The sequence below is a fragment of the Cydia pomonella genome, chromosome 4 (assembly GCF_033807575.1).
Source record: "Cydia pomonella isolate Wapato2018A chromosome 4, ilCydPomo1, whole genome shotgun sequence".
Lineage (NCBI taxonomy): Eukaryota > Metazoa > Arthropoda > Insecta > Lepidoptera > Tortricidae > Cydia > Cydia pomonella.
In genome coordinates this window covers 12,417,072-12,432,257 of record NC_084706.1, presented here as the reverse complement: position 1 = coordinate 12,432,257, position 15,186 = coordinate 12,417,072, and the positions used below count along the sequence as shown (strand labels likewise).

General features: G+C 36.8%; 1 protein-coding gene across 7 annotated transcripts in view; it reads left to right on the top strand.

Annotated features, from left to right (window-relative positions):
* LOC133517101 (1-acylglycerol-3-phosphate O-acyltransferase Pnpla3-like) overlaps window positions 1-15,186 on the top strand; it is a 51,717-nt gene that overhangs the window by 1,532 nt on the left and 34,999 nt on the right. For all 7 annotated transcript variants that reach the window (XM_061850242.1, XM_061850243.1, XM_061850244.1 and 4 more), the window contains exon 2: window positions 7,168-7,400. In XM_061850242.1, coding sequence (XP_061706226.1) covers window positions 7,168-7,400 — 233 coding nt within the window. The remainder of the gene's footprint in view (window positions 1-7,167; window positions 7,401-15,186) is intronic.

Sequence of the window (15,186 nt, the reverse complement as noted above, 5' to 3'; positions counted from 1 at the left end):
GATACAGTTTAATGAGCGAGTAAAAACGGCAAAGTCTCCGGGGCAACTTTTAGTGACGTTTTGTTTGAAGCAACTGAATCATTCTTTTTATACAAATTGTCAGACATCTTGAAAATGTCAATTTCATGAAAATACAAATTGTAACATTTAACCAGCTTGTATAGGGGATCACGTTCTCCAGTGTGGGTGTGGCAACGCAAGTCTGCAAACAGCTGGTGCTTATGCGCAGTGCGTAAACTTTTCTGGATTTCGCCTAGTTTCAAAGTTAATACCAATGTAAAAAAACATCTTCTTATCGTAACTTAGTGCAAAACGCCTTTTTGATCGCGATGATGCCATTGTGGGGCGTAGTCTAAATATCCTTATTAATAGATGTCAAAAAGTGACAAGTAACCTTTGCAAGAACTAGTTTTTACAAAAAAAATCTTAAAAAAATATTTTCAGTGCCAGTTTTACCATAACATTAACTTTTTATGTACAAACACGTTCAAAATAAAAAGAAATTTTTATTGGCGAAATTTAGAGAAACTCGTATAATATTTTTTCCGTCTTTTGGCCTCAGAAGTACGTGGTTTAAATCTTTCGGGTTCCTCGTGAGCATCTTGTATAGTCTAATCACAAAGTCAATTATTTAAAATCAAACTGAATTTAAACTGTCGTGAGACATACTAATACTTAACTAATTCTACCCCACTATGAAGAGCTAGGCTCTCCGAAACATGTCGCGCGATTGACTAAAAACACGTGAGTGGAATCCCTAAAATTAGTTAAAATCAAACTGTTAGGTAAATAGACAATAAAAATGTAACTATTTATTTTTTTCACTTGGGTTGGGTTTATCACCTTTGATACATATTGTGTATCCCATTATAAATTGGTTCTTTAACATCAGGTGATGATAAGAGGTTAACTAAACTGGAGGATATTTGCACATTAATGAAACTATGTTTGTTTTAAACTGGTCTAACAATGTTTATTTATTCTCACTTGGTGTGAAAAAATAGCTACTTCTAGATAAGGTCCGACAGAGAACCCTTTTTTTATGTCTCGGCCGAGAACGTGACTGAGACCGAGAATTTATAAAACAGAAGCAAAAGCAGGAATTTTGCAGTAAAAAAATTTTTATAATCGAAATTCGACGATTAAATTAAAAAAAAAAAGTTATTAAGTATAATCAATTCGTAGCGCTATTATATAGTATTTTTTAGTATGGATCACAGGGTTCTATAGAAGCCTAAAAAGTGAAATCGCCATTTTATTCCAAATTACTGTAGTTTAGATCATTACAAATGCGAGACTAAAACTCCCGCGTTTCTAATATGTGTAGATTTTGAGAAGTACATTTTTGAAAATCTTTTTTGCGACTCTCGGAAATTACGAAAAAAATGTATATTTCGCAAATTATTAAATAAACTCTGTTGTTCAATCAATTGTAACTATGAACATATTTTTGGGCTAGTTCTTTACAGAAATTTCCAAACTTCTTTGAGTCTATTGGAAGACCACTCGATAACACAGCTAAAACTGTGTGGAGATCGTCCAGAAGCCACTTCTCTATGCAAAATTTTCACGATGTTTGTCAGACAAAATTGTTCTAGCGGTATTGTCGTCATTAGTAGTGCCGCTATTTGGTCGTACGACATCGACTAAAACTCCAATTTTTTGTCGGATTAATTTTGGATTTCTTTTTTGCGCTCTTCAACAAGATGACCTTCATTGGAATTTTTTGAAATGAACCAGCCTTTCACCTCTTTTTTATAGCCCAGTTTTAGCAGGAATTCTAAAACTCTTATCCAGGCAGGTAGGGGGCTAATGCCGTGTTTCAATAACTGTTTTCAAGTCATTGAAATATTTTGCTGTGAGGCCACAGTAAGGACAACGCATCTGCGACGGTGTGCTCAGCAGAATATTTAAAACTTTGCCATCGATAGCCGCTAAATACAAATTGCAGGTAGCTGTGATGGTTTGTCCTAGATGCTCCAGCAGTAGCACCATCCAATTCTCCTAATGTATTTGCGGACACTCCCGAAGTGTGAAGAGTGCCGGTTGTGGCTTTGTCCACAACTTCGCCTTTTATTTATTTATTTAAAATTAAAAATACCGAAGTGTCAACCCTACCTAGTTGGTTACTAAGTTCTGTTACTCGATTTGCAACCTCTTTATTTCCGTTAAAACAAATGCTACCGAAGAAATAAAAAATAACATAATGTGGTGGATTTGTGAGCTATAATTATATACCACACATAACGCTTATCTCGTCGTATCTATAATGAATTGGGGCCTAAAAGAGAATCGTATCGCAGTAATTGCGTTGCACAAATGTGTGCACCCGCCAAACATGATTTTGAAGTTGCGTGAAAACCTAAAAATCAACAAACAATTTGTTTATCGCACAATTAATAGATACAATAGTACTCAGACCTTCGATGACCGCAAGAGGTCTGGAAGACCACGCACCGTTCGGACCCCAGCTCTAATAAAGGCAGTGAAGGCGAGAATTGCAAGAAACCCCGTCCGGAAGCAAAAGTTGTTGGTAATACAGATGTGTGTGAAGAGAAGCTCCCTAAAAAAAGTTATCAATGAAGACCTTGAAAAAAATTTTACCATTGAAGAATGTTGTAACCGCCAGAATGACGGAGTGTATGCAAAAAACAATCAAGAGCCGATTGCGGCTGTTCCGAGAGTGCAACGAGGCCATCATCCCTCTTATGTGATGATTTGGCTGGGTGTGTCATACTCAGGGCTAACACAGGTTCATTTCTGTGAAAAAGGTGTGAAAACTGGGGCCAAAGTTTACCAGGAAACCGTTCTCGAACCAATAGTGAAGCCCTTAAGCCACACCCTATTTCAATGGGTCTTTCAACGGGACTCAGCTCCTGCACATACGGCAAAAACAACTCAAGCCTGGTTTCGAAGGAACAAAATTGACTTTATTGCCCACGAACACTGGCCGTCCTCCAGCCCGGACCTTAACCCCCCTGGATTATGCCATATGGCAGGTTATTGAGGAGAAAGCCTGTGCTAAACCCCACACAAATTTTGACTCCCTCAAGCGGGCCATAGTTAAGACAGTGACGGAATTAGACATGACAATCGTGCGTGCCGCTATTGATGACTGGCCTCGTCGTTTGAGGGCCTGTGTTAAGGCCAGAGGAGGCCATTTTGAATGATATTGTCATATGTTATTCCTGATTTTGTGTACTTCATTTTAATATATAATTTATTCAACTTTCGTTCGTATATTTTATGTAGATATAGATAAAGATTATTGCAGTAACAAAATTTAGTAACCAACTAGGTAGAGGCCGGATAACCCGGATATAAAGTGTTTAGGTGATTACTTGAATGTTCCATGGAATTAGATCTTGTAAAAAATAGAGTAGATAGAAGACATAATAATGAAGCTGTCGCACAAATATCGCGTCCTACTACGGCGGAACATGGAAGAAAAAAAAAAAAACCAAAATCAATAAAATAATTAATATAATTTCTTTGTAACATATGTACCTAGAGAGGTCGTAATTACCTCTAAATGTATGTCTTTGAATGGTTTATCCAACAACACTTTGAACAACAGAGTTTATTTAATAATTTGCGAAATATGCATTTTTTTCGTAATTTCCGGGTGTCACAAACAAGATTTTCAAAAACATATTTCTCAAAACTACACATATTAGAAACGCGGGAGTTTTAGTCTTGCATTTGTAATGATCTAAACTACAGTAATTTGGTTTGGAATAAAATTGCGATGTCACTTTTTTGGCTTCTATAAAACACTGCGGATGAACAAAACGGAGGTACAATAACAATAAGTAATCAAAATAAAACAGCTCTATATTGTAGCCCATAAAACGTAATTTTTCAGCGTTATGGCCCGTTAAATTCTCACAACGCTCGTCGTTTAACTGGCTAGCCTTGCCTAAAAGTTGTTCGCTGGCCACATAGGCCACATTAAATGAAAATCAATCCATGACCCAACAACTCTCCGCGATTTTTGTAAAAATTACATACGAGTATAATAGCATCCGCAAAGTTCGCACGTAATTATGTCCAATATTCCACAACAGTAATGTGGTATCGTTTTTCTACCTTTACCTGCCTACCTACTACTTTGCTTTTTCCCGCAAACACAAATATAATTTTCATCACACTTGCTCGAAAAAGTTCTTATTTCATGCAGCTGTACTGAAGGACAAAGGCATATTTTGTTCCCGCGGGAGTTATGGATTGTAAAAAAAAAGCTAGAACTCCCTAGGGTGTTTTAGCTTTTTAATTAATGCTACTTAATTCTGTCACTTATTCATACAAACCAAGTAGTATAAATGAGTTTTACTTTTAATATACTGACGTTTATAATTAAATATTTTTGTTTATGTTTAAAATTAAAAAAATGGATTAATTTAACAGCCGTTTAAAATATTTTTACATAATTTTCAGACGTGGCTGAATGCCGAATAGGTTTGTGCCCTTGATGCTAACCTGTCAAGAAATTACAAATTGGCGGACGAATGATTGATATGCCACCTTATTTACGAATTATTTCGTTAAAATTTAGTTTTTTTTCTTCGCAACTCTGATGAAAAACATTGTGTGTAACTCCGGGGGTAACAATATTGCAAACTCCTCCTCCAGCCTGCGGCTGTCGGGAATAACCACCCTCGTGTCCAAATTTTCACTTACCCCTCTCGTTGTACAATGTACTATAATATCAAACTATCCAGTAGCATCTTCCCCTCATATCAAGTTAATTTAAGTTACAGGTCGATAACAATATACACTCCTTTAATATCTCTATGACTCTTCCGCAATAACAACAACGACAATACGAAAAGAACCAAATGAACAAGTACTTAATTACTTGAAACCGCGCCTATCCGATCCCAATACCTAGTATTTGATAAGTAATTGGCTTAAAATGTGGGTAAGAAACCAATCAAAATCACAAAAAACGTCACACGAACCGTGAGATGCAATGCAACCAACGGGTGGTCGGGTCGCTTAAAAACGGGCGCCCGTGCGTGCGCGGTAAATTTGAATTCACCAATGATAACTTATTGACTATTCTCGGTTTCGGCAAGAATCTCGGCCCAATTTGGCCGAGAGCCGAGACCGAGATCTCGGCTCGATTTTTGGCCGAGAATGCCGAGACCGAGACCGAGATCTCGGTCGGACTTTACTTCTAGAATATCTTTACAGAAAAAGTATTTTATATTTTTAATTAACTTAGCTTTTGGCTGTGGCAAAAAATTTACCACTTCCCTTAGTAGGTAATCCTAATAATAGTTACTTGACACAATGCAGTCAATCCCAGAGTTAATTTCCATACAATGCAAAATCCTTGTGTTGTCCGATATGTAGTGTACCATGTTATTTCTTTCTTTTCTTCATCCATTTTATTTGTAACTCGGATATGAGAATTGATAGCAAAGACGGTGTTACCCAAGGAGATCCGCTAGCCATGCCCCTATATGCCCTTGCTACTTTACCTTTAATAAATAAACTCAAAGACGACCATAACACCACTCAATGTTGGTATGCTGATGACTCGTCTGCCCAAGTTAATATTAATAACCTATTTCAATGGTGGAAGAAGATAAGTAGCATAGCGCCTGCCTACGGATATTATGGGGATATTATGGGGGACCAAGGAAAAAAAAACATTCTTAATGGTATCGGAGTCTGACAAACAAAAAGCAACCCTTATATTCAAGAATACTAATGTTTCAATTGTAACCGGATCTAGGAAGCTACATCGTAGAAGGGAAAGAAGAATTTGTAAAAAAGAACATACATAAGTAAATGGGTTTCTATTTTAGAAAAATTATCACTCATATGTAAAGATTCACCACAAGCTGCCTATACTGCCCTTACCAAAGCTGTACAATTTCAGTGGTCCTTTGTGTTACGAATCCTAAAAGATGCCGCAGAATACTTTGATCCTTTAACAAATACCTTACGCACAACTTTTTTGCCGACCCTATTAGGGAGTGACGCTGACGTGTCATCATTAGAAGCAGACTTATTTTCTTTACCCATTCATAAAGGTGGCTTAGCAATATCCGATGGTGCCACCACTTCAAATTTATACTATGATATGTCTAAAAAAGGTTGTTCAGTTCTTCCATCCTCCCTAATTGAAATGAAGCATATAGAACTCGCAAAACATCACAAATCCCTCAATGATGCACGTAAAGAATGCCACAAACTGAAAGAAACTCACGACGATAATCTTTTAGACTCTATTTTAACCAATCTCCCACCCATAAAAAAAAAGAGCCATTGAAAGATCAATTATGAACAAAATGTAAACAAAATCCTCCAATTGGCTATCCGTTATACCCACAAGGAAAGCTCACTTTGACCTTTCCGCACATGAATTCCGAGATGCCCTTTCATTACGTTACCATCGAACACCAATCTCAATGCCAAAATCTTGTGATGGATGCGGCAATAACGATTTCCACATTGATCATGTCCTTTGTTGTGAAACTGGCGGTCTAATCACGAGACGTCACAATGAAATAAGGGATCTCTTTTGTGAATTATGTCAACAAGCATGGGGAAATGTAGTCAAAGAACCCATTATCACTGAAGGTGACACTGGCCTACGAGGAGATTAAGCATGCCGTGGCGTGTGGTGTCGCACAGAGGGACGCGTTATTTGACATCCGTGTTGTAGACACCGACGCTCCCTCATACATCTCACGCCCCGTTGTTTCTGTCCTGAAATCCGCCGAGTCAGAAAAACAAAACAAATACGCCAACGCCTGTGAGTTGCGTCATGCCACTTTTACACCCCTCGTCACCTCCGTGGATGGAGTTTTTGCACCACAATTAGCTACCTTTGTTAATAACCTCGGGGAAGCACTTGCATCTCGCTGGGACAGATCCTTGTCTCGCGTTTTGGGCTGGCTGAGAGCTCGTTTAATAACTTCAATAATTAGAGCGTGCATTCGAGGCACCCGCCACAAATGAAAGTCAGCAGCGAATTTATTTGGTTTCGATAATGGTGCCGCCCTTCCACACTTATGACAGACTGACTTCTGAACTTTCTCATTATCATAGTTAATTTTGTTGTATCCGATATTTATTTATTCATTTAAGTTTTACTGTTATAAGCTGTATTTTATTTGCTGAATAAATGTTTTTGTTACTTCTGCATCTCAGGTGAAATAACCAGTGATGTCCTCCGAGTGGTTGGAGAGGCCCGGGCAGGGTCCCTCGGCCCCTTCAGCCCGTCCTTCAACATTCAGAACGTCCTTCTGGAAGGCATGGACAAGTACTTGCCACAAGACGTGCACAAGATCGTCAGCGGCAAGCTGCACATTTCACTCACGAGAGTGTACGACGGGAAGAACGTCATTGTCTCAGAGTTTCCGACGAGGCAGGATTTAATGCAGGTGAGACATGAAACTATCTTATATCGTTTTGATGATACCAGTTTCTGGACAAACATACTTGTTGTACGAATAATCATTGTATATATATAGAAGACTATATAGTTCGCAATAAGGCTTAAGAGGAAATGGGAGCTGAAATTATATATTTTAGATGAATATATCCGTCTCGCTGACGGAAGTGGCTCCTAAAACTAGTGCAATAAGGACAACGCCAATTAAGGCAAAAAAGCGGCCAAGTGCGAGTCGGACTCGCGCATGAAGGGTTCCGTACCATTTATGACGTAGGTATTAAAAAAAATCTACTTACTAGATCTTGTTCAACATTTTACCACTTTGGACACACATTTTAGCACCTTGGAAGTGTCTCTCGCGCGAACTATTAAGTTTAGAAAAAAATGATATTAGAAACCTCAATATCATTTTTGAAGACCTATCCGTAGATACCCCACACGTATGGGTTTGATGAAAAAAATTTTTTTTTTAAAATTTTATGACGTATTGAAAAAAAACTACTGAGTAGATCTCGTTCAAACCAATTTTCGGTGGAAATTTGCATGGCAATGTATATCATATATTTTTTTTAGACTTTTCATTCTGTTATTTTAGAAGTTACGGGGGGGGGGGGGGGGGGGTGGACACATTTTACCACTTTGGAAGTGTCTCTCGCGCAAAGTATTCATTTTAGAAAAAAATTATATTAGAAATTTTTTGATTTTCAGTTCTAAGTATGGAGAACCCCCAAAATTTATTGTTTTTTTTCTATTTTTGTGTGAACATCTTAATGCGGTTCATAGAATACATCCACTTACTAAGTTTGAACAGTATAGCTCTTATAGTTTCGGAAAAAAGTGGCTGTGACATAATCGGACAGACAGACGGACATGACGAATCTATAAGGGTTCCGTTTTTTGCCATTTGGCTACGGAACCCTAATAAGGCAAAAAATCATGCGTTAAAATCTTAAAAAACGATGCTTCGTACTCAACTGTTTCCTCCTCCAAAAATTAACCAAATGTAACGAAATTGAGATCTAAATAAATAAATAAATATAAATAAATAAATATTATACGACATTATTACACAAATTGACTAAGTCCCACAGTAAGCTCAATAAGGCTTGTGTTGAGGGTACTTAGACAACGATATATATAATATATAAATATTTATTAGTATTTTATGCATCAGTTGTATAAGAAGGGTCAAAAAAGGCGAGTGGCGTGAGTTACATTGTAAAGGAATACGCCACGAGAATTTTTTGACCTACTTATACAACGTTGCATACAATATTTTTCCTACGAGTCAACAAAAATAAATCTTAATTTAGGTAAACAAATTACAGCAAAAGTATATAGCCAAGACGCGCGAGCATACCTTGTTCCGCGCCCGGCCCGCCCCGGGCCGCGGCCGGCCGGCCGGTCCGCGACACCTCCTCGTAACTCATGAGGCCCTGGTACTTGCTACTTGCTAAATTAATTTTTTGGACAGTTTTTTCTCAATTTTGGCCACCGTAGCCTACGGAGACTAACAAGCAACGCTAAGCGGTCTTCGTAGTCTATGGGTGTTGCTATATTACGGGTGTCACATGTGTGTTTCTGACTTATGAAGTAATTATTTTTACTATGCAACCAAATGAATATTTTGTAAGTTGGCATCAATGGACTTAGTTTAAAACCGTATTCGTTTTGGTTTTGTTAGGTTGGTAGCCATTAATCGCAGTAACGTTATAGCGTATAAAAGCACAAGAGCTTTTATGAGGAATAGACAATATAGACTTTTCTTGAAATCTTTTATGTATGTTCTTATATTCGTGTTAATGAATGCATAAATGACAGATAACAGTAGAGGAGTAGGAAAAAATACTTAAATACATAGAAAACACCCATGACTCAGGAACAAATATCCATGCTCATCACACGAATAAATGCCCTTACCAGGATTTGAACCCGGGACCATCAGCTTCGTAGGCAGGGTCACAACCCACTAGGCCAAACCGGTCGTCTATAGTAATTAAATTATCTGTGACGGACTGTTTTGCTTTCTAGGCTAATTGATGTCAGTTATAAATACCATGCTTCTCTTTGCGGCTTAGTAAATTAGGCCGTCTTTGCGAATATTTGAAGTGCACTAGCGCCTGAAGAAACAAAAATCAGTTTTTGGCAGTTGCCTGTGGAAAGAAAAGTATTGTCAGCGATAATCATAAAAGCTTGTACCAACAATGGATGTTGATGAGTATTAGTTAATACTCATCAAGGTTGCGTTGTTTTATCACAGAGTTCCTATGGCCACCTCCTGTCTCCATCATCAGATCAGCTCGATATCATTGCTCATATCTTGTAAATTGTTACATATTTTTCTCTGCTCAAAAAGTGTCATATTTAATATAAAAAACCGGCCAAGAGCATGTCGGGCCATGCTCAGAGTAGGGTTCCGTAGTTACTCTTCCGTCACAATAAGCTAAACTGGAGCTTAAAGTATGGTGAACTGTGGGTGTGCGTCTTTTTACTATGAAGGGGAAACTTTTTGCGATAACTCAAAAACAGCTAAACTGATCATATCCGCTATAGTTTTCATTTAATTTCTTTCTTAAGCTCTACTTCCACGATTTTTTCATATTTTTTAGACATATGGTTCAAAAGTTAGAGGGGGGGCACACCTTTTTTTTTTCGGAGCAATTATCTCCAAATATATTCACTTTATCAAGAAATGTTTGTTGAAGACCCCTATTAGTTTTGAAGATCTTTCCAACGATATCCCATACTGTAGGGTTGAAGAAAAAAAAAAAACACCCCCACTTTACGTGTAGTAAATATATATTTTATATTTTATTGTACGACTTTGTCGGCTTTATCAGTGGCGTAGCATGGGGGGGGCGGAGGGTGCGGTCCGCACCGGGCGGCACTTTGCCGGGGGCGGCGCTGCGGAGGATCAGTTAAAAAAAAAAAAAATTAGTTTAATTTTTTTTTTAATATAAAAAAAAAAGTTAATTTCTTCCAGTGTTTTTTTCGACATTTTTTCTGTTACCAAATCCGGGTACCTATGCAGGTTCTATGCATGGGTGATGCAAGCACAAGGTTTCTCAATAACTATTATTTAGGAAACTTATTTCGTTTCAATGTTATTTTAAATAAATGTCTCCTTACGCATTATTTGTACTTCACCGTAATACGGCAATGACAGACCGTCGTTTCACATGACTTTGAGTAAAAAGCAAGATATAAAAACAAGCTTGCGAATTAGCGAATTGCTGCAGCTGCCCCAATTTTTCGATTTCGCGGCTTCTCGTATGAAACTAGGCAGTATATACTAATATAATATTTTGGTAAACGGCCTTTTGAGCTAAAAGATACTGGTAGAAAAACATCAAAGATACGCGTTACGCGTACATTGTTGCAACACGAATTACACCTTGGAGGCAATCGACAGCATTTTTTGCTTACAGAAAATAATGATTTAACGATTACCGATGACTGTTTCATTGGATATATTCACAAAGTTAGCGAGTAAAAAGATTAAAAAAAAATTTAAACGGTGTTTCGTGTCAACTATACTGCTCAAAAAGTTAGATACCCGGAACGGAACGAGTCCTTTACTCCTTTGGTGGGCGGCAGCTGGCGAGCCTATTGCACTTATTACATAGTAATACTGATTTCTCCATTATTCAGATTATTCTATTAAGTTTTCTCTGTAATGTTTCTAAGTGATATTCTACCTTCTATTCCATGTCAAAAAATGTTAATTTCACTTTTCATTTCAATAAATTATTCAATAAAACTAATAAAAGTACTCTTTTTACACCATGCCCAAATTTTTTATAGTGGATGACAAAAATAAGAGGGCGGCAAATTTGGGATCCGCACCGGGTGCGAGTGACCTATGCTACGCCACTGGGCTTTATTGATTTATATATCCATACCAAATTTCAGCTTTCTAGCACTGACGACCACGGAGCAAAGCCTCGGACAGACAGACAGACAGACGGACATGGCGAAACTATAAGGGTTCCTAGTTGACTACGGAACCCTAAAAATGGTCCAGTTCAGAGTAACTTAGTTTTACGGTATTTTGCGGGAGGAGGAACCTTAATGTTGGCCATTATTTATGGATTTATCGGAAGGCATCATAGAAGATTTATGTGGAGATGTGTGTAGATAGATAACCTAAGTACCTAATGCCTGGATAATATCGCATTACTTTTAAAGCATATAATTATGTGTCGACTCTCACAGTCCGGCGACTTTCTCTCGAAAACCTGTCTAAACACTAGCATTATATTACGCAATCAAGCTCTTTGATTTTACACATCCAGTCGCAACCCAACCTGCAAGTCTTGCTTTTATTTTATCACTCTATAGATAAGTGGTATCTAATGTCGACTAGAAAGCGGTACCTAATTCATATCTCAACCTATACCTATATATGGATACAACTTATAGCACGGAATAAATTATGGTACTACCGTGCAAAAATGACACTTCCTACAAAACCGAAGTTTGACAGCGATTTATGGTCGAATTATGCTGTCCCTTTCTAATGTCTAATGGCACTATCCCTTTCGGTCATTTCAGGGTTGTCTTTCAAGTCATTATCTTATCTGTGGTCGTGCACGTATAGGGACGTCAAGTTGTGCCAACCCTAATAATTGCTCGGAGCAATGCTGAACTGAACCGAGTGGAGCCGGAAAAAGCCGAAAGAAGGAGTGTCGCCCCACTGCATATAGTTCGTTTTTTTAGCATTAAAAAAAAGTAAACAATCTTGACATGTCTCTTTATTGAAAAACGCTTTTTAAAAATCAATAACTATTACTTATGGATGCAAAAAAGAATGTAAATTATCGTATATTTGCCGTGAATTATTTTTTTAAGTGTTTTTCAATAAAAAGATACGTCAAAATCGCTGACCTTTTTTCTAATGCAAAAAATACGCACTATAGTGTTTTATACACACGGGATAAAGCTGCGTTTCGACCAAAGATGAAGGATGCGTTGCGAGGGATGTTTGTTAAGAACCAATATACTTCATTTATTTTCCTTGCTTAGCATGCAGTAATTTTATTGGTTCTTAAAAATACATCCCTCGCAACGCATCCACGCACATCTTTGGTCGAGCCTAAAGTAAAAATATAAGTAAGTTAAAGTAATAAGATATTTATTGAAGTATACTGTCTTCGCGACGACCTGATCAAAACGTGTTCATTCACTTAACAAGCCGGCCACGCGACTGTTTTCCCTTCAACCATTCAGGTTGTCGAATATGGCACACGTTCTTAAGAAAACGAAAGCTTTTTTTCTCTTCTTTGTAAAGTGTATGAACTTACCTATAGGTATGTTGTCCTAAGAACTTCATAGAAAAAGCAGGACAGTTGCTTAAATATTTGCTTACAGAACCATAACATCTAGATACTGTTTAAGTCTAGATAGAGTTTGGTGCTTTCCAGACGGATAAGTGTAAGACAATCCATAAAGTTTATCAATCACCACTATAAGGGGTCGCCAACGGCTGACATTTCGATCAGGCATAGTTATTAGTACTTATTACGAATCTAGAGGGCAAATAATACCTATTTCATAAGTTTCTGCCAAATATACACAGAAAAAAATAGTTCTCCAGCCAAGTAAATACTCTTGTGTCAAGACATTTTGTGTTTCCTATATAAGGAAACAATAAAATTCTTGCGTCAAGATTGTCAAGATATAAAATATTTCAAAGTTTATTATTTAAGCTAAAAAATTAAATTCTCTATCCGAGCTATAAAAAGTTTTTTTTTAAAAAGCTCATTATTCTCACCAAGAGCGTTTACGTTTTGTTTTAAGTATTGTATTTTTTAAATTGAACCTAACTGTCTTAGTGCAATACTTAAAGAACTTGTGCCAAGAAACTTTGTTTCTTGGGGTTAGATTCTCATAATTGAATTGAGAATTATATTTCTCCATAAAAACAAGAAAAAGTATTGGTTCAAGAGTGCGTTACTCAATGTGAAATATGATATTATTTATATCTAGAGCTGAAATCTCTTAGCGCCAAGTTTAGTATGTCTTGAATAAAGAATGAATTTTCTTAAACCAGCATGGTTTTCGTCATTCGTTGAAATCTTTGTAGTTTTCAATAATCCTCTTTATCTTCTTCTTCTTCCTCGCATTGTCCCGGCATTTTGCCACGGCTCATGGGAGCCTGGGGTCCGCTTGGAAACTAATCCCGAGAATTGGCGTAGGCACTAGTTAAACTAGAGGCCTTATTGGGATTAGCCCGGTTACCTCACGATGTTTTTCTTCTTCACCGAAAAGCGACTGGTGAATATCAAATGTTCGTACAGAAGTTCCGAAAAACTCATAATGTACGAGCCGGGGTTTGAATCCGCGACCTCCGGATTGCAAGTCATACGCTCTTACCACTAGGCCACCAGCGCTCTTGTCCCCTTCATCAAATTTATTGATACAATTTTATGTAAAAGTCTCAAACCAAAGTTTTGGTGCTTTTTCTTTTAAATAGCTTTGGCTCTTGACTGTATATTGACAACATTAAACCAAGAATTAATCGCTCTTGCGTAAAAACTTAAGTCTCAAAGCAACATTTTGGTGCTTCTTCTTTGAAATAGCTTTGGCTCTTGACTGTAGGTTGAAAACATCAAACCAAGAATTTATCGCTCTTGTCTAAAAACTTAAAAGTCTCAAACCAAAGTTTTGGTGCTTCTTTTTTAAAAAAGCTTTAGCTCTTGACTGTAAATTGAAAACATCAAACCAAGAATTAATCGCTCTTGCCTAAAAACTTAAAAGTCTCAAAGGAAAAATTCGGTGGTTCTTCTTTGGAATTTGGTAATATTTTTGGTTTGAGGTAGAGTTACTCAAGATAAAACCGTTTTTTAAGAGCGTGCTATATCTCTTTCTAAGACTTTTTTTTCTTGCGGCGAATAATTAATATCTTAACTCAAATCACTACCATTCGCTTTAAAAATATGTAAAGATAAAACTAAATAATTTTTGTTCTCCTTTTAAAAATTATGTTGTTTTTAACTCAAGACATATTTATTGGACTAAGCAATTTATTATTTTATTTAAGCAACCGTTCGCAAGAGAGTTTTGCGTTTTGAATTAAGATATCTTTTTTATCTGTGTAGGTACTTTGTCAAGACGTTTCTAATCAGATCAAATTCGATGTGGTTGCGTTTTTCGTTAATGAGGGATTTCAGCATCATTAGATCAGTTTTTTGTTAACATTTTATAGGATTATTATAAAGTTTTGGTGCTTTTTCTTTTAAATAGCTTTGGCTCTTGACTGTATATTGACAACATTAAACCAAGAATTAATCGCTCTTGCGTAAAAACTTAAGTCTCAAAGCAACATTTTGGTGCTTCTTCTTTGAAATAGCTTTGGCTCTTGACTGTAGGTTGAAAACATCAAACCAAGAATTTATCGCTCTTGTCTAAAAACTTAAAAGTCTCAAACCAAAGTTTTGGTGCTTCTTTTTTAAAAAAGCTTTAGCTCTTGACTGTAAATTGAAAACATCAAACCAAGAATTAATCGCTCTTGCCTAAAAACATAAAAGTCTCAAAGGAAAAATTCGGTGGTTCTTCTTTGGAATTTGGTAATATTTTTGGTTTGAGGTAGAGTTACTCAAGATAAAACCGTTTTTTAAGAGCGTGCTATATCTCTTTCTAAGACTTTTTTTTCTTGCGGCGAATAATTAATATCTTAACTCAAATCACTACCATTCGCTTTAAAAATGTGTAAAGATAAAACTAAATAATTTTTATTCTCCTTTTAAAAATTATGTTGTTTTTAACTCAAGACA